Source organism: Lemur catta, chromosome 8 (genome assembly GCF_020740605.2).
Source record: "Lemur catta isolate mLemCat1 chromosome 8, mLemCat1.pri, whole genome shotgun sequence".
In the NCBI taxonomy this organism is placed as follows: Eukaryota; Metazoa; Chordata; class Mammalia; order Primates; family Lemuridae; genus Lemur; species Lemur catta.
Window position 1 is genome coordinate 70838796 of NC_059135.1, and position 25663 is coordinate 70864458.

General features: G+C 41.6%; 1 protein-coding gene across 1 annotated transcript in view; it reads left to right on the top strand.

Annotated features, from left to right (window-relative positions):
* Positions 1 to 25663, top strand: part of NEB (nebulin) — a 202699-nt gene that overhangs the window by 154350 nt on the left and 22686 nt on the right. Inside the window, exons 115-134 of the mRNA XM_045558869.1 lie at positions 366 to 470; positions 2849 to 2953; positions 3301 to 3408; positions 4764 to 4868; positions 6479 to 6583; positions 7009 to 7113; positions 7787 to 7891; positions 7981 to 8091; positions 8786 to 8896; positions 9133 to 9234; positions 9334 to 9438; positions 13937 to 14047; positions 14628 to 14732; positions 15282 to 15386; positions 17504 to 17608; positions 19129 to 19239; positions 19650 to 19760; positions 20389 to 20502; positions 21268 to 21372; positions 24710 to 24814. Coding sequence (XP_045414825.1) covers positions 366 to 470; positions 2849 to 2953; positions 3301 to 3408; positions 4764 to 4868; positions 6479 to 6583; positions 7009 to 7113; positions 7787 to 7891; positions 7981 to 8091; positions 8786 to 8896; positions 9133 to 9234; positions 9334 to 9438; positions 13937 to 14047; positions 14628 to 14732; positions 15282 to 15386; positions 17504 to 17608; positions 19129 to 19239; positions 19650 to 19760; positions 20389 to 20502; positions 21268 to 21372; positions 24710 to 24814 — 2139 coding nt within the window. The remainder of the gene's footprint in view (positions 1 to 365; positions 471 to 2848; positions 2954 to 3300; positions 3409 to 4763; positions 4869 to 6478; positions 6584 to 7008; positions 7114 to 7786; positions 7892 to 7980; positions 8092 to 8785; positions 8897 to 9132; positions 9235 to 9333; positions 9439 to 13936; positions 14048 to 14627; positions 14733 to 15281; positions 15387 to 17503; positions 17609 to 19128; positions 19240 to 19649; positions 19761 to 20388; positions 20503 to 21267; positions 21373 to 24709; positions 24815 to 25663) is intronic.

Below are 25663 nucleotides of genomic sequence, written 5' to 3' on the forward strand. Positions count from 1 at the left end.
TGCTTTTGGCTTCTCAAAGCCTTAGATAGTAAACCTGTAGCTTCTTAGTACCTTATTTTAAATACAGTGTAAGATGCCATAAAACCTAACATTGCTAATGGCATCATATATAAAGATGGACAATGTTTAGACACAAGCTACTCTAATTTCAGTGTACTAAACAGATCCATCCCATGTTCCAGCCTTCTCTGGGTGATCTTCCTTCATTGACTCTCTTTGCTTCCCTGTTTTTATTGCTGTGAGTGCTTTGGGAGCCCACTTCTAGAAATGACATGTTTCTTGCTCTCTGGAGTGTTTACCCTGGGACATTTCTATGTAGCCTTGAAGTTGTACTCTTGCTATAATTTGATATGATGTTTGAGCAGAAAAAATACAGAGCTGATTATGAGCAGCGGAAAGATAAATACCACCTGGTAGTGGATGAGCCTAGACATCTGCTGGCTAAGACCGCAGGCGACCAGATCAGTCAGGTACTGTGACGGGGCTGGCTGATGGCCCAGGCAGGATGTGCTCCGGGTTTCTCATGAGCTGTCGTCCCGTCTGCTGCAAGGATGTCATAGGTTCTGCCTATGATATTGGACTGTTCTGTTTCAAAGTATCTGTCTAGCCACCCAAAGAGCCCGTGAGCTATTTGAGTGTGCCAGTCCATGCTCTGTGTGCTCACTTGTGCTGTGGTGAAGATGAAAAGAAAAGCTGGGTCCTCCTACCCTTCTTCTGGAGAACCTGTTTGTATACTGCACCTGTAAACTGCAAACTGAGTTGCAAAACCAAAAACAAACAAGCAAACAAAAATTGATGGAAGGGAAGAAGACACAACTCCTTACTGTATTTTTCTATTCCAAAGCTGTCTTCTTTCCTATAAAGCAATTTTGGTGGTAATGTAAGTGAGATTAGCTGTATCATTCCCCATTCACAAGGATTATGCATCATCAACTGCAAGTATTGCAGTCATTCTGCTTGGCATTGTAACGTACTTGGTGTCTTCACCCACGCATATATGTGAGTACATAAAGCGTGTATGCCTACATCTCTTCACTCCAGAGGTGAGTGGGATATAGTGCCATGTTCTTTTCTGTCTTCATAAGTCTCTTTTGTGCTTCACTGCTCTTTGCATGGACAGAGAAAATATAAATCTAGTGCCAAGACGCTTCTGAAACAAGGATGTAATGAAATTCTGCGTCCCGATATGTTGACTGCTCTCTACAATACATACATGTGGAGCCAGGTAATGTCTGATGGGATGGGAAGAAGGAGGTTTAGAAGCCTTGGGTGCATTCCCTTTTATGCTTTCATAGATTTCCTCTCCCTGCTCCATTCTCATGCTGGTTTCACATGACAAGGCTTCATAAATACTCTTTCCTTGTAACTGAACTCGGAATGTGGCCAAGGGTGATGATGAGACAGCCGTCATCTGCACATCATCTGACTCTTTTGGAACTTCCAATAACATTAACTAACTTTTTGAAACATTATTTCCAAATTCATATAACAGTAATTCATACTTTTCAGTATTTGCCTCAAAGAAATAGATTCCTTAGAGATTGAAAACATTAAGTAGATTTGACAGCATTTAAAAGGTCTGAATATTTAATGTTTTCATCTAATTTTTCCGTTGTTCAATTATCACTGCCACTCTAGTGAGGAGGTGAGGATTACCGTGCAGCTCTTTGAGTGTTGTAAATATTCATGGTGCCTCTCGAGTTCGATGCTGACTTGCTAGGCTATTTCTAGCCCATCTGTTCCCACACGCACTCATTCTCAGTATCACTGATAACATTGCCTTCCTACAAGGCCAGCTGAAGCACATACTTTCCATCACATGCTGAAAGGTAAATTTGAAGAAGCAATAAACGGTGATAATTGGTTAACTATCAGATACAATGTTAATAAAATGCCATTTTCCCAGACCAAAAAGGTTTTAATCAAGCTTTTGTATTAGTAACCTGTTCTATTATTTTGGCTTGTCACCAAATCAACACATGAAATGAGGTGGATAAGCTGTCCCTATAAACGTTCCATTTGCCTGAGCTTCCTCCTTTGTCCTCATATGAACATCAGATAGTTGTGCATGAAGTTTTGTTGCGCTCTCTGTATCTGTCCCGCTTGAAACAGCTTATGTGCATGAAAACAAACTGACTTGAAAATTACAAAAACAAATGCATTTTTTTAAATGATAAACACCACTTTGGGAGGCCAAGGTGGGAGGATTTCTTGAGGCCAGAAGTTCGAGACTAGCCTGAGCACGAGCAAGACCCTGTCTCTACCAAAAAAAAAAAAAAAAAAATTAGCTGGGTATGGTGGTGCGCACCTGTAGTCCCAGTTGCTCTGGAGGCTGAGGCAGGAGGAATGCTGGAGCCCAGGAGTTTGAGGTTGCAGCGAGCTATGATGATACCACTGCACTCTAGCTCTGATGACAGAGTGAGACTCTGCCTCCCATAAGAAAACACTTCAAACTGTATATACTCATTATTTTACAACTGTTTCATCTTTGATATGGAAAAATACCATAGGAGACTGTACATATTCAATGCAGTATGTTGTGAATGAAATAGTCCCTTGTCAGAGATCAAGGTTCTAGTCCCTCTCTGGATTCAGTCTTGTAACCTCTCGGGGCCTCAGTTTCCATGTGTATAAAACATATTGGAAATTATCATTATTATTATCTGCAAACTCCATTACACTTTTGCTATCAAATACAAATTTATGTTAAACATTTCCAGTTAGGATTTAAAGACAAAGCTACCATGACATCATCTCCCACTTTGGTATTTCAAGAGGAAAATTAGATTCCTTAAAGCCCTCTGTTTGACTTCTTAGAGTTAACTCATTCTTCTCTTCCACAATTTAGATCAAATACAGGAAAAACTATGAAAAATCAAAGGACAAATTTACCTCAGTTGTGGACACTCCAGAACACCTGCGTACTACAAAAGTCAACAAACAAATCAGTGATGTAAGTACAAGAAACACTGAACGGATTTTCGAACTCGGGAGGTATTTGCAAATGTGGAGGGGCATTTTGGATTGTCACAGTGTCTGGGAGACCACTGCCAGTTGGTGGGAGGAAGGCGGGGGTGCTCAATGTCCTGCTGTGCACAGGATTCTTCTTGTACAATAAAGAACTGATCCAACCAAATTGGCAAACACGGAGACCTTAGCCCAGAGCGTGAAAGCACCTGTTGAATCCACAGAATTCTCTTTCCTTTATATTCACTGAAAAAAAACCCTTTGTATTTATATTTTTCTATGGTAAATTGAGAAGCATGACATTGTGTCTTTCTACTTTTTAATCTCCCGCAGATACTTTATAAACTGGAATACAACAAGGCCAAACCCAGAGGCTACACCACAATCCACGACACGCCCATGCTGCTGCATGTGCGCAAGGTCAAAGATGAAGTCAGTGATGTAAGTACCAGACGGTTTGCAGTCCCTCTCATCTTGGCCTCTTTCTAATGTGATGTAACAAACCATGGTCCAATGATCTATTCCTACGTAACAACCACCCTAAAACTTAGGGGCTTAAAATAAGTCATCTATTTCGCTTGTGATTCTGAGTTGACTGGGCACAGCTGGGTAGTCCTACTCCACGTGCTGTGGGCAGACAGCTGAGGCTCAGCTGGGCCAGGACGTCCCAGGTGGCTCACCCCCATGGCTAGCGGTTGGTGGCGGTTGTGGGCTGGGAGCTTGGCTGTTGTGTGGTCTCTTCACATGTCTTGAGCATTTCCCCAGATGGCCCTCCACATGGCTTGAACATATCCTGGGGCACTGATAAAAAAAATATTAATTTCCAGGCCTTTCCCCTAAAGATACTGATTAGCAATTTAGTAAACTAAGTCTATGGTGAAGCCCAGAAAATTGTGATTCGTATGATCAGTTTAGTAAACCCTACTATAGTTTAGAACCATACTTTGGTTCCTAACCAAACAGTTTATTTAGAACGGTTTACTCTGACTCACACTAAAACATAGGATCCTTTCCCAATAGTGAGTAAGAAGGCCCAGACTGGGCCCCAAGACCCTGAAATTTAAGAGGAGCAAAAGTGAGTAAAGCTAGAAGGCCCAGAACAAAGAAACCTCTTATTGGGCCTGCAGAAGCTAAGCCTTCCTGTGCCTCTCCCTCCCATCCAAACCCACACAGCCCCAAACTTGCTAGATGCATCTCTAGCAATGACAACAGTGATGACATCCATCAGTTCATTCGTTCATCAAATATTTATTGCGTTTCCATGTGCCTGACACTAGGAATGAGATGATGAATGACACACAATCTTTGCCCTTAAGGGGTTTAGCTTAATGGAAAGAATAGGCAAATAAACAAATATTACAACATGACATGATAACAGCTAGAGCTGTGGGAACATAGAAAGAGAGCAAGACTAATTCTGTCCCGGTGAGCTGGTGGGGGAAGGCTTCTCTTCCATCTGCAGTTTTCAAGATGTTCTGAACGCAAGATTTTCTGATTTAGGAAGGGGAAAGCATGCATGGATAGCTATCCAACTCGCCCTTTCACACATGCGTGGGGACATAAGTTATATAGCAACACTGGTGACCACAGTCAGTGTGCCCTGGGGAGCTGGTTTGAAGACCTGAGATAGGAAGGTGCATCGCTGCATAGCTGCATCCTTTTTTTCACAGCAGATTTTTTTTTTATTCCATCTTAAGGAGCATTGTGTACTATAGTCATGCATAATTTCTTATTTTTTAAAACACTTAGTATGCTGCTATAAAAAATTAACCTTGTCACTGTGTTTCCTCCCACAGCTGAAATACAAAGAAGTTTACCAAAGAAATAAATCTAACTGCACCATCGAGCCAGATGCTGTTCATATCAAAGCAGCCAAGGATGCCTACAAAGTCAACACCAACGTAAGTTCCAGAAACTTCCCCAAGCCTGATGGGGGGATTTATCAGCTTCTGTGGGACACATGGCCTTTTCTCACATCTCCCCAAATGACTGAGCTCTAGTGAGTCTGGAGCAAGAGCCAGGTCCCAGGAGCACGAGTAATGATGCTACATGGTCCTCAGAGAATCGTGGGAAGAGCAAGGGTAGCGTCACCCCCTGCCACAGATGTTACTCCCACTCAGCCTTCGGGGTGGGTGGCTGAGAAATAGGACATTTAACTCTGAAATGAAAGTTGCATCTTGGAAGGTGCCTCAGCAAATCTCATCTTCTTCCCCTGTGCTCTCCTCCTGCCCCCAGCTCTAGAGCTTGCTTCTTCTGAAGGAGAAAACATCGAGCCATTTGGTGCAGTCAGGCATTAACCTAGCCCTTCTTCCTGCTCACATATCCCTGGCACTGACTCATTTCTTTGGGTGGGGCATCTTAAAGCCTCAACCACAGAAAAAATATTGTGCATTGAGATAACCACTGATTTCTTTAAAAATATAAAAAATGATTGGTACAACCAAGCCATTATTACCCACCTAGTGCCCACTAGGCCAGAGGAAACATCTATTTATTAGGCCGGCAAACTGAAAGCTTGTAGCAGCTGCCAGGTAGCTTGCAGCTATCCTGAGGATGGATTGAGGATGGGTAAGGGATAGAAGGAGAACAGATGCGGCATAAAGCACATGGAGTAAAGTGCGCATCGCAGAATCCAAGCGGTGGTTGTCTGGGTATTCTCTGTAATATTCTGGCAATTCTTTTGTGTGTCTGAAAAATTTCACAATAACATGGGAAAAAAACTCATCACATGGTATACATAAAAGCATGTGCATTGTATTGTGTATAAATTATACCTCAGTAAAAAAAAAGAGAGAAAAAGCAAAAAGGATAAGGGAAAAAAAATGTGCCTGATAGTAAGGGCCTCTCCCAGGGATACTCAGATTCAATTACATATACTTCTGCGGCTCAGATTTGGCCCAAGGCAGCCAGTCCTCCAGGCTGGTTGAGCCTAAAGTCGTGCAAGCACCTCTGAAGCCAGACTGCCCGGGTTCAAATCCCAGCTCCACCACTTGCCGGCTGTCTCACTTTGGGCAGGTTACTTCACCCTGCTAGGCAGTTCCTCGGCTGCCTATTCTGTGTAATTGTTATGAAGATTAGATGAGTTAATTTTATAATTTGTTGAATTCATTTTTATAATTTGTAAAGCCCTTCGAAAAGTGCTTGGCACAAAATAAATACCTGAAGTGTTTAATAACTGTAAAAAAATAAGCCTGAATTTAGTCATAAATTAAAAGTACTTGATTCTGAAGGTAATTTGCCTGAATCGGCAGAGTGAGGAGGATTGTAGGATCATTTCACCCGGAGGTCTCTTACAATTTTAGCCCCTATTTTGGGACCAAAAGGTCCCAACAGGTGACCTCTGAGTGACTGAGTAGCTGCGTAAATTGTACAGAAATTTCACCTGGGGCTCGCTCTTGCACGAAGAATCATGCTTTGTGGAGTGTTAACCTGCAAGGTCCCTCTGGGCCACGTGTGTGTGCGAATTCAGCCTACTGCATGAAGCGACTTCTTTCTCTCTTGCTGAACACAGCTGGACTACAAGAAGCAGTATGAAGCCAACAAAGCGCACTGGAGGTGGACCCCCGACAGACCTGACTTCCTCCAAGCCGCCAAGTCGTCCCTGCAGCAAAGCGACGTAAGACAGGAGTGACCTGAGAAATAAAATGAATAATGACTCGTGATAACCACTGTCTTGGGGTTGACCCAAGCTCATTTGAGACCCAAGGAGGAGAGGAGGGTTGGGGAAGTGAAAGGCAAGCTCGGGAAGCAAACCTGGCCACGGAGCCTGCTGTCCCCCCGGCTGGGCCCGGACACCAGTGGCTCAGAGTCCTGCCTGAGGCTGTGCAGAGCCTGGGGGGCCACTGGGAGGAGGAGGGCAAGGTCCTGGCAGCTGGGCTGGGAAGGAGGCGCCCAGAGTGCAATGAGGGGTCAAGAAGCCCTCGTTCTGGTAGCAGGTTCTCATCAGCCCCTATGAGGACTCCCTGTGGGTTTAAGCAAATGTCCAGCTTTTTCCTGTGCCTGTGACCCTCTCCTGCCTCCTCTGCCTTTCTTCCCTAACAGTTTGAATATAAGCTGGACCGAGAGTTCCTCAAGGGTTGCAAGCTTTCTGTCACGGATGATAAAAACACGGTGCTGGCCCTCAAGAACACCTTGATAGAAAGTGATGTAAGTATCCACTTCCTTCCATGATGCCTAACCTCATGCAGGGCCACCCCTTCCATGGCACAGTCTGCAGGGACACCCAGGGAAGGACAGGGGAGAGCTGCTTCTGTCGGGGCTCAGGTGGGTCCTGCAGTACGGCCTTGCCCTCCATAGACACCAGTGGTCAAACAGCAGCAGTGCAAGTGCCAGTAAATCCAGGTGACAGTTCTTGATTTGTACTGTACCACCAGCGCAAATAGTTCACACCCCAGGAATTAGGAATCTGAAGGCCCCACTGCATTCTACACGGAAACTTCATCACTTGTTCTCTGCTGGATCATATTCTTCCTTTACGTACAGCTTCCTCATCTCTAAAGAAGGGATAATAATGCCTCCCATGGTTTACAGGAGGGTCAGTGACATATTTCAGAATGCTTTAAACTAAAGTCTGTCTGTATAAAGATTCATCACGAAATCAATTTTGATTGTTATTAAAACCACAACTTCCAAGAAATAAGGAAAAACACCTTTGAATATTTCCCAAGATTTCCAAACATCAGATCTTTTATTGAATTTAGCATTCCTTGTCTGTCAATGATGCTGTTCTCTCAGCTATAATTTAGTGATTTGGGGGCATAAAAATGTGCAGGATTCCCAGGGGAGCTAAGTAAATGCTTTTTTTTTCCCACCCATACAGCTGAAATACAAAGAGAAACACGTCAAGGAAAGAGGAAGCTGCCATGCTGTGCCTGACACTCCTCAGATCCTTCTGGCAAAGACTGTCAGCAATCTGGTGTCCGAGGTAACCCCCCCGCACCCATATGCTCTGCCTTCAGTCCTGGGCCAAGGCCCCGGGCACACACCTTAACCAGCTCTCTGTGGATCCCCCAGAACAAGTACAAGGACTATGTCAAGAAGCGCTTGGCCCAGGGTTCCTACACAACCCTGCCGGAGACCCGGGACACTGTCCATGTCAAGGAAGTGACCAAGCATGTCAGCGATGTAAGTGACCAGCCACAGGATGCTTGGCAGCAGCAATGCCACTCTGCTGTAGGATCGGATGAAAGACTGCAAGCTGCCCTTTTCCTTATGCATGCTATCCTTTCTGTGGCTTCAGTCTTACCACCAATACCTATATGGGAATCTGAAACTCTCATTTAAAAAAGGATCCAATATTTATTGGCTTTCTGCTTCTGGCAACTATGACAGTTGTGAGTTTTGCTACAGGACAGGTGGTCTAGCACTATAAGATGTTACTAACCCAGTGTTAATAGCAGGAGGAAACATTGCTGATTAGGTGTGGCCTCTCCCATCATTTAACTATTAAACAATTTTAGAGAGGCAAAAATCACCTCTTTGTGCCTCAGTAATCTCTGCCCACTCTATCCTTACCAATAATGCTGTAGTAATGCTGATATTTAATATTATATTTTATGAGTCTCATATGGTTCCATATAACTTTAAAAGGTAGTAACGGTAAGTAAGAGTTTAATTTGCTTATATTCAGTTCTCCAAAGATTGCAGGGTGGATCTAGTGTTGGGTTCCAGGACAGAAATGACAAGGAAGAACTTAGAATATAGGTCAGAGATCTATATCCCAGACCGATGCCAAAATGAGAAGCCATGGACATCTTCAAGTAAACTAATTCTGTTCCCAGCTTCCTCTGCTCACATAAATAATTCTGCCTCTGTTTAGACAAATTACAAAAAGAAGTTCGTCAAGGAGAAAGGAAAATCCAACTACTCCATTATGCTGGAGCCACCAGATGTGAAACATGCTATGGACGTGGCCAAGAAGCAGAGTGACGTGAGTTTTTCCCTCTGGACGTTCTCAGGGGCCCCTTTGAAGCAGTGGATCCCCAACTGGGGCATGCTTTTATTATTCCAGGGTGTGGTCATCCTAAGTTCTTTATCTGGTAGTTTAAAAAAAATTAGTGGTGGGAATTGGTTCAATTTTAAGGAAAAATGTTGCTTGTGCTTAATGAGGACTTTTGGAAAGATAGCGTATCCGGTGAGTGAGTAAACTTTTCTTCCCCAATAAAGGTCGCTTACAGAAAAGATGCCAAAGCAAACCTGCATTACACCACAGTGGCTGATCGGCCAGACATCAAGAAAGCCACGCAGGCAGCCAAACAGGCCAGCGAGGTAAGGCTGTGGTTAAAATGTCCCTGGTCCCCAGTGGCCACTGCCAAGTAGTACAAGGCACCCATCACCTACTGCCCATTTTGGTTTTGTCTGATCCAGGTGGAGTACAGAGCCAAGCACCGAAAGGAGGGCAGCCACGGCTTGAGCATGCTCGGTCGCCCAGACATCGAAATGGCCAAGAAGGCAGCCAGGTTGAGCAGCCAGGTAATGCAGATGAGCAGGCAGCAGCCCCACCATGAGGGAGTTTGCAAAACCTTGCAGGAAGAAGTGATTCCCAGAATGAAAGTGCAACATTACCGACAAAAGAGATGCTGGGTCTTTAATAGCACTGCAGAACTTTGACAAGTTATATCATAGAAAGTGTGCTGAGGACCTTCTCCAACCTATCTAGGCCTTTCTTATTCTCCACTTTTCCATTTACAGGTATTTGTCTAGGTGTCTGTGTGCTTAACTATCTTCATGTGACAAAAACATCAGCTCATGAGGGCCTATTGGACCCTTTCCCCAGGCAGTAACAGTTACACCTGAAGGTCTGTGGTAGACTTGTTAACATGCAAGAGTCATGAAATTCTAACTTCTAGAACCCAACCAGATGAAAAAAATTCAACCTACCTATATTGACTGCCTGGGCTAGGGACTAGGGATGAGCAGATGTCTTCAGACAACTTGTCCATGGATAAATAATTACAATTTGGTGTGACAAGTGTTTGATCAAGGTATGCACAAGGTACAGGGGGGAGAATGCCTCATTCTAGCAGATTTCATATTACTGAGAAGAAGGTGGACTCAGAAATGTATTTCCCAAACCCAGTGACCACATTACCTGATTTCCCTTGTTGAGTCAATTATCTAGAATCCCTTTAAACTATGACAGGTTTTCAGACTTTAGCTCAGAGACCGCATAATCTACCACCGGATCTTTCAGAGAGCAAGTTTGGTCCCATGGGACTTTAGCTCAAGAATATCTTATTTCTCCCCCAATTTAGAGATCCTGCTTTCTTCTTCTTTGTCTGTTCTCTCAAATATTTTTTGGAAGAAATAGGTTTGAGATACATTTGGTTGTTGTATGTGACTGACTTTCAACAATACCAAACATGGGATTCCAATCTTTTGGAAGATATAAAGTAGTAACATCAAGTAACAAAACAAGTTGGAATTATGAAAAGACAAAAAGTTCAGATGACTGGTAACAAGCAAGTATGATTTTTAAAAGTTTTTGAATTTAAAAGCCCTATGCAATAGTTCTATTATAAATGAATGGAATTGTATAAGCATTTGAAACCAAAATATAAGCTCACCAACAAAAAAAAAACAGAGGAATCTCTAAGAGTAATGAAATGTAACAAGAACTTATTCATGTAAAACAATTTAACGTATTTTTAAATGTCAAAGGTCATACCATGATCAAGTTAAAAACAAAAAAGTGACTTTGATGGTGATATTTTGAACACTTCACTGTTTTTGAAAACTGAGAGGCTCCATTTCTAATCCTAAGTGAATCCTATGGGATGGAGACGGAACCTGACAAGATCCTTTCGTGAGCTCAGCTTCCTGGGTTCACTTCCTGTGGAAGGCTGGCCTCAGGATTGACAGCTTCATGGTGTGGGCCCTGGCCCAAGAAAGCTCCAGCCATGTGTAGGCCCTCCCCGTTCTGACTTTGCTGTCTTGCTGCATACTCCAGGCGGAATACCTCAAAGGCCAAAGCAGAGGGCACGGCGCTGCATCATATGACACCCCTATGATGAGGCATCTTAAGAAAATTAATGTACTCATCAGCGATGTAAGACTGAGACAAGCAAGCCAATATCTCTGTCTTTCTCTTATTCTCTCTTCTATTTCCTTGGCCTTGGTCAGGGGACTGACCAAGCTGCACTCTTTTCTGTTGATTTTGTGTTGGAACGTGGAGAGTGCTGTGGGAATTTGTCGAAGGATGTAGTGTTGCACACACCCCTCTTTTCCTGCATGAAACTTTCCCTCTGGAACATACTACTTAGGATAAAGGAAGGTAGACCGGACGTGGAGGTGGCCTCCCAGGTACGCTGGGTCGCTGACACTGATCAACTTGAACGATGAAATGAAACCACACTGAGAATCTTACGCCAACCACACAAAGAAAAACCTCTGCTTCTTCTGAAGTTATTTGCCTTAAGACTGGCATTCAATATAGTCTTTCAGTTCAGGCCTACTATGAATCAACAAAATAAACTTTTAATAGCTTTTCTAATTCTTGGGACTGCTCTTTAGTTTTTAGAAGCACCAGCCCAATTCCCCGAAAAGGAGCTGAACAATTAGATGTTAGATGTCTAAATATAATTAAACTCTGGAAAGAATAATTTAGTCAAAATCACTTTCCTACACTACATCCGTAATAGACCCAATATCTGAACCTGCTGGGATTATAAACGCCTGCAATGCCACTTGCTGATACATGGCATCACACAGTTGCCTCTCAGCTTCCATAGTTAACAAGAAAAAAAGGGCTTCACCATTGCATAATGCCACAATTCCATCGTGTTGTATGTAGTTTTACTACATTACTGCCTTGTCCAATACCATTCTAAGAATCCTGGAGTCCTGAATCTGATACATGTCCTTACTTTTCAAAATGCAATAGTTTTAAGATCTACTAAAAAAGGAAGGCCAAAAATGCTAAACTCAGATGCATATTAGTAGTTGTGCCCGGTTGGATTTGCTTGAGGGCCTTCTCATGGAGAGGGGAGGCGTAACTTTTTTGCAGTTAAAAGTTGGAAATTTAAGTTAACTTGAAATGAACAGAAGAAAAAGAAACTAAAGTGGAACCAATGGAATTGCTGTTCTTTAAATATTTATTCAGAAACAAATTATTTTTCTAACAGAAAGAAGGACTTTTAGCATACTTCTAAAAGAAGCAGATTTTATTTTCATCTGTGATGGGCTTTTGCTTCTTTTCTTCCCCACCATGACTCTGCACATCTGGTTTACTTTGCTTTTCTGCATTTCACAGGTCTTGGGAGCGTCCCTAGTCTTATGAGTTTCTATATCCCTAAGGAAAAGTTGCCTTTTGCTCTAGACACCAGCTCACTGCCTCTGACTTTCCTTAGCAGGCTTTCCATTTCTTTATCTTCAGAGTGAATTTCTTTCAGAGAAGAGCCATTGTAGCATTTGCCCACATTTCAGTGTTTTATCGCTGTATGTTGTGTTTCTGCTCCTGCCTTTGTGTGTCTGTGTCAGTGTGCCTGCATCGTGCTCATCTGCTCTGCATGCTTATTTTCTCTCTGCATTTCCACTGGGGATTGATGCAAAGTGAAGGAGTCTCAGCACTGTGAATGCATTTTCTATGATGTGGCAGATTTCACTGTTTCAGCATTTGAGTGGTCTCTCTTCATGTCTGTTCTGTGAGCTGTGTCAAGTACAGTGAGGAAGCATGAGGGGTACTGGCTTTAAATGTCTGCAGAGTGAAATGTCCCAGCGAATGGGTTCTGCTGTGCTAACTTTGGATGAGTGAATCTTTCATCTTATCAATAACAGAAACTCTAGATATCTTTGAGAGTTAAATATTGATTGTCTTTTTAATTGGCTAACACCTAGAAATAGCTCATTTTCATTCTTCCTAGAGTGAATAATTAGTGGAATTCTACTTCTGAACTTAATTCCACAATACTGTTGACAAAGGCATCAGTCTGTGTTTCCATAAGAAAATGTTTCTGTCACTTTCAGTGATTCTATTGAATTTTCCTATAAATGAATCATCTTCTTAAGATATTTTACCTAGACATAATGACTATCTCTTCCTTTCATTCAATCAAATCACATTTATTGAGCAACTATTAGTGCCAGGTATTGTGCTTATTTTTTAAATCAGGGTTTATTTAGCCCTTTTCATATCTTTACTTTTTTGTATCCTAAAAGTATGTGTGTGTGTGTATATATATATATATATCTCAAGACCACTCAAATGCTGGTCTTGAACTCTTGGACTCAAGTGATCCTCTTGCCTTGGCCTTCCAAAGTATTGGGATTATAGGCGTTGAGCCACTGTGCCTGGCCTAAGAGTATATTTAATCTTATTTTTCTTATTATCCTAAAGTATCTCACTTTTTTCTTACTTCTAGTCTGAAATCGTACCTAAAACCATTAACCCCCAAACTCTATTTTTTTTTAACTCAGAAGTTGTACCATTTTGGCCAAGTTTTAAAAATTTTAAATGATATAGCCAAAGTACTATTTTAAAATAACAATAAATTCCCCTAATTTAACAGATTCCTTACTTCTCAACCTTCTTAATCATTTACAACCTCTCTTTGAATTTCTTACAGTAGACCCAAAATGCTCTTGCATTTGCTAGTTCCGAGGGCCACAATGCTCCAAATCCAGTACATTAGATCACTTCTCTGAATTTAGTCGAAGCTTTCTCCACTTATTTGTGTTTTGCATTAGAAAGAAGTGATTATTTTTCATACCTCTGGATACTATAAAAGTGAGCAAGGCCAGTGCTATATCACGTGGTCTTATTCTTGATAGCCTGCTCTCCTGACATAATTATCCATTATTATTATTGTTATAGTACCCCCTTTTAGTCTGAAAAATGTCCCAGTTTAGATAATAAATTATATGATCACTTTATGTATAATGCATATTCTTTGGCATTTATGTTTCCACCATTCCTTAGTTCCCAAACTGATTGATGTCCAGGAATAATTTGGATGTTTGCATTTGCTGTTAGGTTAAATACCGGGAAAATTTCGACAAAGAGAAGGGCAAGACGCCAAAATACAATCCGAAAGATAGCCAGCTGTACAAAGTCATGAAAGATGCTAATAATCTTGCAAGTGAGGTATGTTTTTTAAATTGTAGTAACATATATAACATGATATTTACCATTTTAACTATTTTAAAGTATACGATTCAATAGCACTAATTACATTCATAATGTTGTCCAACCACCATCACTATTTCCAAAACTTTTTCATACAAACAGAAACTCTATAACCATTAAGCAATAGTTCCCCATTCCCTCCTTCCCTCAACCCCTGTTACTTCTAATCTACTTTTTGTCTCTATGAATTTGCCTATTTTAGAGATTTCATACAGGATGGAATCATATTTGTCCTTTCGGCTTATTTCACTTTGCATAATATTTTCAAGGTCCATCCATGTTGTAGGGTATATTAGGACTTCATTCCTCTTTATGGCTGAATAATATTCCATTAAGTGTGTGTACTGCATTTTGTTTATCCATTTTTCTGTTGATGGACACTTTGGTTGTTTCCACCTTTGGCTACTGTGAATGAGGTGTGGTTTTTTCATCACCATCTCCAGCATTTGTTTCCTAATGGGGTATCTAACTATGATTTCCCTTAGACTGTTTTCCATTTCCTACTTATGTGATTTCCTTTTCACTCCTTAACATGTAGGTTAAATATAAGGCTGACCTGAAGAAACTTCACAAACCTGTGACTGACATGAAGGAATCTTTGATAATGAACCATGTCCTGAATACAAGCCAACTTGCCAGTTCTGTAAGCTCAATCGTTTGCTCTAGAAACAGCTTGTTTCACCCATCTCGCAACTAAATTCTTTCTCTGAGCCCATGTGTATCTTCTTCCCTGCTATTGATATGCTAGATTTATTACAAAGGCGTTGTCTTGTTTGAGTGTATTCTTCCAAATTACAACATTGATCTACCAGTTCTCTGTTGACTATAATCCCTCTCGGAATGTAAAAATACATTTTTAGAATATTTAAACTTTTTTTTTTCAATTAACCATTCCCCTTTCTCCCTCTAAGGACATAGAGCTACCATCTAGAATAGTTTCTTTCACCTTTAACTTTTTACTTATCACACCTACTTTGAATAGGCCACATCACCTGTTTACATCTGGTATTAACTGACAATACTGAACTTGGATCTTCATCTTTGAAAACTTTTTCTTAACCCGCAATTTAGTGTTTGCTAACTTTAGTTTGGTCTTGACAATGCTGCTGTGCAAATGTGTAATCTAAAGAGGAGAAGTGGGAGTGCTGAGCAGCTTTTGCACCAATGTGCCCTTTTGCCACCTCTCCCCCAGTACCAGTACAAGAAGAACTATGAGAAGAGTAAAGGCCACTACCACACAATACCCGATAACCTGGAGCAGCTGCACCTAAAAGAGGCCACCGAGCTACAGAGTATAGTAAGTTGATCAAGCACAGCTTTTTCCTTGATGCACATCCATCTCCCATACAACGTAAAGAAATTTCATAGATACCCTCCAGGATAGGAGTTATGCTTTTAATAGTTGTTGTTGAAGAAAATGCGCAAAGCTATAAGGGGGCTTTGAATTGAGAAACATTTTGAACCAAATTTTTATGTTATAAGTTATAACAGAATCTACATGTAGTGGAGAAATATATATGCAATATATGTAATTCAGGTTACTGCCAGGGGCTGGAAGTGTAAAGATTGTGTTATGAAGGAAGACAGACCCCTCCCAGTAATCCTGATGTGCCGCATGAGTTTGTGTCCCGGATTGGGAAACATGACCATGGATGATAGATGAAGTCAGGAGGATTTCAAGCAGGGAAGCGATAAGATCAGATCTACCACTGAAGGAGTCTCTGGGAATTTAAGAAATGGCTAAACTCGTAAAATATGGTCATGCACCACATGATGTTTTGGTCAATGACAGTCTGCATATATGACGGTGGTTCCGTAAGATTATAATAGAGCTGCCCTATACAGGCGTACTGTTTTTTATCTTTTATACTGCATTGTTACTATACCTTTTCTATGTTTAGATACACAAACACACACCATCGTGGTACAATTGCCTGCAGTGTCCAGTACAGTAACATGCTGTGCAGGTTTGCAGCCTAGGAGCAAGAGGTGATGTTGTATAGCCTAGGTGCGTAGTAGGCAATACCATCCAGGTTTGTGTACGTGCACTCTGTGATGTTCCCGCAATGATGAAACTGCCTAACGATGCATTGTCAGAACAGATCCCAGTCATTAAGCAACTCATGACTGTAAATGAAGATTCCCAGAGGAAAGAACTTGCTATTACATGACCTCCTATATCACAAATTCAGCATTATTTAGGTCCCCTGTTGGGCATTAACCAAGAGGGCTGAATTACTAGAAATGTCCTCATGTCATCGGTAAAGCAGCAGGTGCCCCGAGGCTTCTATTGCAATGTCAAGTTACACCCAAGAGTGCTGAGATTGAGCATCGCCATTAGGTGCTGTGTGGAAAAGGGCCTTTGCCTCTCTGTCTTTCCCGTCTCCGCTGTGAAATGTGAATATTTTATGGGGCTCCCCCCAGTCCTCATCACATGTTAGGAGGATGAGCACATTGTATTTGTAAAACAGCCATGGAGGTCTTCTGAGAATGCCAGATTTGTAAACTAGTCAGTCAACATGTAAATTCATTTTCATTTTTATACCAATTTATATTTGTTACATTAACTATATGACCAGTTATGACCCAGAGAGAGGCGTTCACTTATAAATGAAGCTGCATGTGTTATCTATCCAGTCAAGATCCCAGGTCTCTGATAAAAGTTCTTATGAAATAAAAACTGAAGATTTTTGTCAGAAATATTGATTAATGTTATTATTAAAGTATTTATACCTATACGTCAACTCTTGGCCAACCTGATCTATGGGCAATTTTCCGCATGTATTTTCTTGCATCAGCATTTCTCTCAGCTGATTGTTGTCAGTGGTTCTTTTTTCTCCTTGAATTGAATGCAGAGCCTAATTATGCCTTGCAGACAGTATTCCCCACACCCCATGCCCTTCCCCAGGAACTAGCAAAAAGGTACTGGATCTGAAACACAATAGGAAACTTTTTTTTTTTTTTCTGAGACAGAGTCTCACTTTGTTGCCTGGTCTAGAGTGAGTGCCTGTGGCGTCAGCCTAGCTCACAGCAACCTCAAACTCCTGGGCTCAAGCGATCGTCCTGCTTCAGTCTTCCGAGTAGCTGGGACTACAGCCATGTGCCACGATGCCAGCTAATTTTTCTATTTTTAATAGAGATGGGGTCTAATTTTTTCTATTTTTAGTAGAGACAGGGTCTTGCTATGTTGCTCAGGCTGATCTTGAACTCCTGAGTTCAAGCAATCCTCCCGCCTCAGCCTCCCAGAGCGCTAAGGATTACAGATGTGAGCCACTGCACCCAGCCTGGATACTGTTTTGAGTGACATTGAGGTGCCACCCAATTGGACATAATGTATCAATTAAAAAGTACTAGCCTGAAACTGGTCTCTGTCTAGGAATTGTTGGCTCTCCTAACAAGGCTTTTTATCACCAGGTGAAATACAAAGAAAAGTATGAAAAGGAACGAGGAAAGCCCATGTTGGACTTTGAAACACCAACATACCTCACTGCCAAAGAGTCTCAGCAGATGCAGAGCGGGGTAAGTCCTACAAGAACACACCACACAATGACAATACCATCAAGGTAATGAACACAAGCTCTGCCCACAAACATATCCAGTCTTCTGTTATCCAAAAGCAGTAGGTGATGGACTTTTTTTTAAATTAATTAATTAATTTTTTTATTCTTATTTCAGCATATTGTGGGGGTACAAAAGTTTAGGTTATGTATATTGCCCCTGGCCCCCCTCCCCCCTGAGTCAGAGCTTCAAACATGGGTGATGAAACTTTTTAACATGTAATCACCAAAATTTTCTCTATTTCAGAAATCCTATGATTCAGTTATTAACAAAAATGTTCTTAGTAGGTATTTACTGTATATGTTTTATTTCAACAACGATTTTCATAAAATTAGAACATAGCAAACTATTCCTAACACTTAATATAATTTGAATTTTTCTTTGATGAATGAAAAGTTCCCTCTGCATCATTGGCTTTGGGATGCTGTACTCTTAGTAGGATCCCCCAAGCCAAACAAAAGGGGATCAGTGATCAAGATGTTTATCAAGACCCCAGAAAATCAAAAGTCAAGGTGCCCATTTCCTATTCTAGAATTGGAAGCAAAAGCATTTAAAAATAATTTTTTTCCCCATTTTTAACCAAGAGTGGAGAAGAGTGGAATCTTATTCTAAATGTTAGAAAGTCTGTTTTCACTGGGAAACAGGCTTATTTGGAATTTCTGTTTGCCTCTCCTCCCAGGGGCATCGGTCCAACTATAAATGGTTTTTAATAAAAGTAGCAGTTTGTGGAGCTTTCTAGTGTCTAAATGGCTAGGTCATTAAAACTTTTAAATTGTTTCGAATAAATTGGTGAATCTGAGTAAAGAGTCTATGGGAATTTCTTATACTATTCTTGCAACTTTTCTGTAAATTCAAAATTCCATTAAAATTAAAAAATTACAAAAGTGGAGTTCCAACATCTGTTCCAGGCTTCTGTGTGAGACAGCCTCGGCTGGGGTTTGAGGAGGGGACAGAGGTGAACAAAACCACAGGATTTCTCAGTGTCTCATTATCTGCCTCATCTAGTCAGTGATTAAAAAAAAAAAATAGGTCATGATTATGAAAAAGGCAAACTTTGCATTCAGTGCCCTCAGGCTCTCCTTCCCCTGGGATTTTTTTTTTTCCCTTGAGTCACTTACTTCTAATTCTGAAGTAAAATCTTCTGTCACCTTAAGAAAGATGTAGGAAAGTGTCAGGACAGTTGACAGTGGATTCATCATTCATCCTTCTGCCCGGCCAGCCCCCATTGCAAAGGTAGACAGAGGACTGGGGGCCCCATCGAAGTTTCTCAGCCTCTGAGTTTCCTTGGGGCCATCTGCTCTAGACAAAGTATTTCTAGAACAATCATACATGTTTCAAATGTTGTGAGCATTAGCAGAATTATGACTGAGTAAAGAGACCATACGTAGAAAGAAATGTAATTTTCTTTTCTTCCCAGGATTGAGAGATAAATCGTAACAAAGATTCTTTTTTAACTTGTCTTTCCTTCCTACTCACATTAGAAAGAATATAGGAGGGATTATGACGAGTCCATTAAAGGCAGAAACCTGACTGGCCTGGAGGTCACGCCAGCTTTGTTACATGTCAAATATGCAACCAAAATAGCAAGCGAGGTAGTGCCCACTTGGTCTTTTCTTTCCTTCTTGATCCAAATAATTGCACTAATGACACTCATTAATGTGTTCCTTCTACCACTTTCAGCATCACCTAATTGGGGGTTTCGAGTTGGGCTCACGTGTTTGATGCTACCACCTAATCAATTACCCATGTTAATTCTTCTAATTTCTTAATTGAATACCTAATAAAATGTGCTTACCTTAGCATTCCATTAATTTCTAGTTTTTTAGTTGATATTTAATATTAACTGATGAAGCTTATACCCTGCTTTTATTCATATCTTGACTTACTAAACTTGTTTAAAAACTGAAAGAGATTTTTTTATTTTCTGGTTTTTTGGCTATTCACCTAAGAGGAACAATTCAGGCTTCCTCGTCACTGTTGTTGCTTTTATTTTGTGATATAGAAAGAGTACCGGAAAGATCTAGAGGAAAGCATCCGTGGGAAGGGTCTCACCGAAATGGAAGACACACCTGACATGCTAAGAGCAAAGAACGCCACCCAAATCCTCAATGAGGTAGGCCCACAGCGACCGCCTGCACAAAACGAAAAGGGCGTCTTTTCCCTCCCAGCCCAGTTACGGAAAAAACAAGACAAAAACAGAGAAGAGACAAAAAGAGGTTTTGATTTTCAAATTCCATATCCAAGATGCTTATTAACCATTAAATAAATATATCTCAATTTTCGATAAGTGAATATTATAGCAGTATGTTTCTATAGTGGTTATCATAACCTATTATTTATGTAATATCATTTTATTTAACTTTGACATAGTTGGTGTATGCATTCAAATAAAAACACCACACTGGAGTGGTATGCACCTAAGTTTAATACTAGTTGTGTACCAAACCAGATTTACAATTTATACTCTAATTTTCTAAGTAGTGAATACTAAATGTATTCAAAAGGAGACCTTCTGTTGACTAACTGACACGGGGGGGAACAGATTCCTACGGTGGGCTTCAGTGGGCACCACTGTCTACCACATGGAACAGCGAAGATGGACTATTAATCTTCTTACCTAACAAGAGACACTGTGACAACTGAGGTGGCATATTATTTATGTGGATTTATAGTCACTCTGTATGTTTATTACCTAGGGGTGAAAGTTAGGTAACTTTTTTTTTTTTTTAATGCTACTATAGAAAGAATATAAGCGAGACCTGGAACTGGAAGTCAAAGGAAGGGGCCTGAATGCCATGGCCAATGAAACTCCAGATTTCATGAGGGCCAAGAACGCTACTGATATTGCCAGTCAGGTCAGTGTTACCATTCCATCTCAGTCTTTCCAGACAGTCCTTGTGACTTTAAGGACACAATGTTGTCCCCCTGTCATCCTACTTGTCCGTCAGTGACAGTGAAATGCATACAGTGGCCTTCTTGAACATCTGCCTGGTGGAATCCATTCCAATGAAAGGATGAGGGACCCTTTGCCAGGCTCGTTTCTGTCGGCCTTTCTGAGTCTATAGCCACCTGGGGACACTCAGAGCCAAGGGCAGAAGTTGAGAACCAAAGAGCTGCTTGGAGCTGGGGCAGACTCTGACATCCTGGCCTTGTCTCTCAGTCAATCCGCTCCTCATTCGGCATCAAGAATTCCTTACTTAGAATAACTTGGGAGTTCTTTCTTTCTCTCCCATCAAGCCCTAAGTTTAAAACATAGTTTTAGGTATTGTACTCTGCCTAATGCTAACTGATGTGGGTCTTTCGCTTACTGGCCATTCTCCCAGCTCCTGTGTAAACAATCCATGTCTCATTATCTGTTGATTGTTTCTCTCCTTACCCATACCTCACCCTGCTGCGCCCAACTAGAAAGTAAGTCTGTCAATAGTTAGGACTTGACTTTTCTCTCTGAGTCTTACTCTGTAGTATAAAGCTATAAACATAATAGGAAGAAATGTCTGTTGAATGTCAAATGAATGAGTTCCTCTTGGAAAAAAAAATGTTGGTCACCTCTTAATAAATCAAGCCAAGAAATGTTGTGCACATTGTAAACATTCACCCAACTATTGGGTGTCCTTTTACAGATTAAGTATAAGCAATCAGCAGAAATGGAAAAGGCCAATTTCACTTCTGTGGTTGATACTCCAGAGATCATTCATGCCCAACAAGTCAAGAATCTTTCAAGCCAGGTAAGGACATTCATCAGATTGTCACTCATGGACCCCAATTGTGAAGAACAAAAGTCCTTCCATTAATAGGACTTGCTTTCAAATCACAGTTTTTCCCAATAAAAAAGAAGGGATTCACCTATGATGCAGGTTTGAGTAAGAGTTAAGATTTCTGTATCAGATTTAAAAGAGATTATAAGCGGAAATTTTAAGGTACTGAAGAAATCTTACGTGGTACAACTCATAATTAATGAATCAATACTTTAACATGTAAAGTCTCATAATGTGGATCTAAAATTTGTCTGCAAATGTGGAGGACACAAAGTAGACAGCCCACATTTGGATTACCAATCTCTAAGAAGATTGAGATTGTGTCATTAACTCTAACCACACACTGTGACCATAATTCCTCCCATGATGAATAACTCTCCATCTTCCTACAAATAGAGAGATGAAGTGGGATGTCCTTCACACACCAGGATAGACTCTCATTTGTGTTAATAATCTTAAGTAGTGATCAAGAGTCTGCAATTTGTTTGAGTAGCCCCAAATTAAAATTTTTGTTTGTCTTCTGATCAATGAGTTCCAAAGTAGTGGCTATCCGGCCTGGCTGTGCTTTATAAATGCATAGGAGTATAGATTCCCTGGTCCAACCCTGGAATTTTGAAGGTAGCAAAAATGAGGTAGGCTTTGGAAATCTGTTTTTGTTTGTTTTTAATTTTCATCGATGATCTCTTAATAACCAATCAGGTTGGGGAATCATAGATTTAAACTTTTTATTGGCAACATGTAATGGTATATTGTAAAATTAGACATGAAAAATATAGTTATCAGTAGAGAATGGTTTAGTTAGGAAACAGGTATATACAAATGGAAGAAATGAACCTTTTATTTGGGGGGGTAGGAATGGGGAAGAATAATTAACTTTTTAAAAATTACTAAAATTATATGGACTCCAAACTACCATGTTGTGTTCACCAGGGGAGCCAGGGAGGCCACATTCTTTGGGTAGTGAGAGGCTTGCTAGCCTATTGTGACCTACTTTTGACATTGCTAACCTTTAAGGAAAACTTCAACATGCAGGCCTGCCCCAGGGAGGGCTTAAGTCACTTACTCTGCTGTCCTGGGGCTCTCTTTGGCTGGTTTCTCAAGGCCTAAAATATGGCCAAACAGGTTAATTCCTCCCCAGTTCAGATCAACATTTGCCTTTGAATGGTTAATACCAGTAGAAAGGTGCTGGTGTTTTCTACAAAAGTGCTTCTTGATTTCTGATGGGGAGTCTGTATTTTATAACTTTCAAACCTCATACTTGGGCGTTCATGCAAAGAGTGTGAACTGACTACAAATTCAGTATACTATATGGTAGCCCTTTATGTGTGGGGATGTGTTCCAAGACCTCCCGTGGATGCCTGAAACCGTGAATAGTATGGAACCCTGTATATGCTGTGTTTTTTCCTGTACTGTACATACATACATGCCTGTGATAAAGTTTAATTTATAAATTAGGCACATTAAGAGATTAACAGCCATAACTAATAATAAAATAGGACAATTATAATAACAAGATACTGTAATTAAAGTTATGTGGGGCTAGGTGCAGTGGCTCATGCCTATAATCCCAGCACTTTGGGAGGCTGAGGGAGGGAGGATTGCTTGAGGCCAGGAGTTTGAGACCAGCCTAAGCAACATACCGAGACCACGTCCCTACAAAAAACAAAGAAAAATTAGCCTGGTGTTGTGGGATGGTGCTTGTAGTCCCAGGTACTCAGGAGGCTGAGGCAGGAGAATTGCTTGAGTCCAGGAGTTTGAGGCTGCAGTGAGCTATGATCTTGCCACTGCACTGTAGCCTGGGCTATAGAGTAAAACCTGTCTCTAAAAATAAAAAAAAATAATGTTATGTGAAGGTGGTCTCTCTCTCAAAACCTCTTACTGTACTGTACACACCTGTTCTGGAATGTGAAACTGAGGATGGGGGAGAACTGCTGTACTGAGTACTTCTTAATGCCAGGAAGTTCAGGGCCTTTTGTCCCCAGTACCTCCGAGTTCCCTGTGCAAGTTGATCACCTCCCAGGGACTAGCACTAGCTCTGCAAGCCACTTGAGGCTGCTTTTGCTTAATCTTGAAAAGAATAAAAGAAAAACAAAAGAAAAGGAGGACTGATGCTGTTCCTTTCCCAGGACAATGAGAACTGTTTTCCTTACTTTTGCATAGCTGAGAAGAGTCATTCAGGTGACTTTTTCCTGAACAAAACATTTGTTCCCAGTGAACTGCCCTTTTCTTCCAGAAATCTTGGCTTTCACTGGCTTCTGGTTAGAAGGACGAAATCTAGGCCAGAATCTCTCATTGGCTGAAACTCCTTCTTTGTTTCTTGTCTTTGGGAAGATTAAAACTTCCAATGCTTATAAATGTAATTCATATATTAATATAATACAATTTCGACAGATATAGGTAGACCGAATAGTTTTATATCTCTATTACAAAAGCAACTGGTCTCTTTTCCTCAAAGGGTAGGGTATGTAGGGTATCCCTACATACCCAAGCTTCCGTGAAAAGTGGGAGAAACCAGAGCTAAATAAAGCTGGAGAGAAAAGTGAAAGGACATAATAACAAATATAAAAGAAAAATAGGGCTCTAAAGCAGAGTGAGTGTTCTGCTGCAGAGAACAGAGGAGATTGGTTTGCAGGTGGGATTGACTGCATAGGTGTCTGGGAGGAGGATTTGGCCGGGGCAGGATGAGGAAGCTCGAGGAAAAGTGGTGGCTGGCTCAGAGCAGTCCTGGCTGGTCAGCTGGCCATGATATCCGCCCAGGTATCCGCCCACGTATCCGCCCAGGTATCGGCCCAGGTCTGTCTGTTTGGTAGAGCCGCCAGTCCTGCCAGGGCGGCTTCTGCAGCATCAGAGCTGTGTTCTGGAAACGCCTGCTCAGTGAACATCTCTGGTCACCAGCTAAGGCTTTCTGGAGGCCGTGTCCTCCGCTCCTAACCCTCCAGCTTCCCTCCGCCTGCCTGTTGAATAGTCTGGCTGAGTGGCTCCACGCAGCTCAGCACTGAGTACTGGAGGCATCTCCCTCCCGGGCCTCCTTGGCCGTGATCCCTCATGTGGACCAGCCAGCAAGGGCACCCTCTGCCAGCTTTGCCGTGACCGTGGGTCCTACTAAATGCCCGGGCTCGGTTCTGGTAAGGAAAGCTTTAATGCTCATGGACCGAGAGGGCTCTGCTTCATAACTTCCTAACATCCTTGAACAATCAAGAAAATACAAAGGACTTTTCCGCCGCTGAGCCGGAAGGGCAATTTTAGGACCCATTGGCCCAGGCCCCTGTGATGTTCACCCTCCTTATTTCTTGGATTCTATTTCCAGAAAAAGTACAAGGAAGATGCTGAGAAGTCCATGTCATATTATGAGACTGTTTTGGATACCCCAGAGATGCAGAGAGTCCGGGAGAACCAAAAGAACTTCAGCCTTGTAAGTTTTTACTGAATCCAAGGCAGAGCCCACTGGTACCTGGGCAGGCCGAGGAGGATGCCGCCTGCGGGCGCACACTGGAGTACCCCACCCCCTACCCCACCCCCGACACGGAGCTGTTGAGCAGCCTCCATAACTCCCGTCCATGCCTCAGGAAATGTGTGCTCCATTCTGCTCTGGGCTCACCTTATATTTCAATCTCAAGTCACAGCATGAAAGACCCGTATGTTTTGTTGGTGGTGTAGGGGAGAAAAGTTGTATCTTTTCCTTGCCCATTGCAGGGTTCATGGCTGAGACCCCATAACAAATGATTAACAAGAGAAAAGCACAAAAATTTATTTAATATAAGTTTTACGTGACGCAGGAGGCTTCAGAAATGAAGACCCAAAGGAACAGGGCAAGTCTGTGTATTTTTGTGGACAGTGGTGCAGAAGTGTGATTGGACAGAGAGGGTGTGATCCAGTGGTAACAAACTGGGGGAATTTAGCAAGTCCTGTTTGTTCAGATTCTTCTTAGCATTTCCGTGTCTTTGGCTCGTTTCCTCTGGGTCTAGGGAGGACCTTTCCGGAATGAGGGCCTTATGACCTACTTTAGAGTAAAGTCAGAGAATTATTTTATTATCTGCTTCAGGGAAAAACAGTGAGAGAAGGTCAGAGAGACCTTCCTGCTTCTGTGTTTTCCCAAATGCCAAGATGCCATATTTTGGGGTAGCATGTCCCAAACTGCTTCCTTCAGTGGCTTTCTGTTACTGAATATCAACCATCACTATCTTCCATTAGTTGTGACATCTGTCTTTTTCAAAGTTAAATCTAAGGGATACTTTTTTTAAAACACTAGTTTTCTACAAGT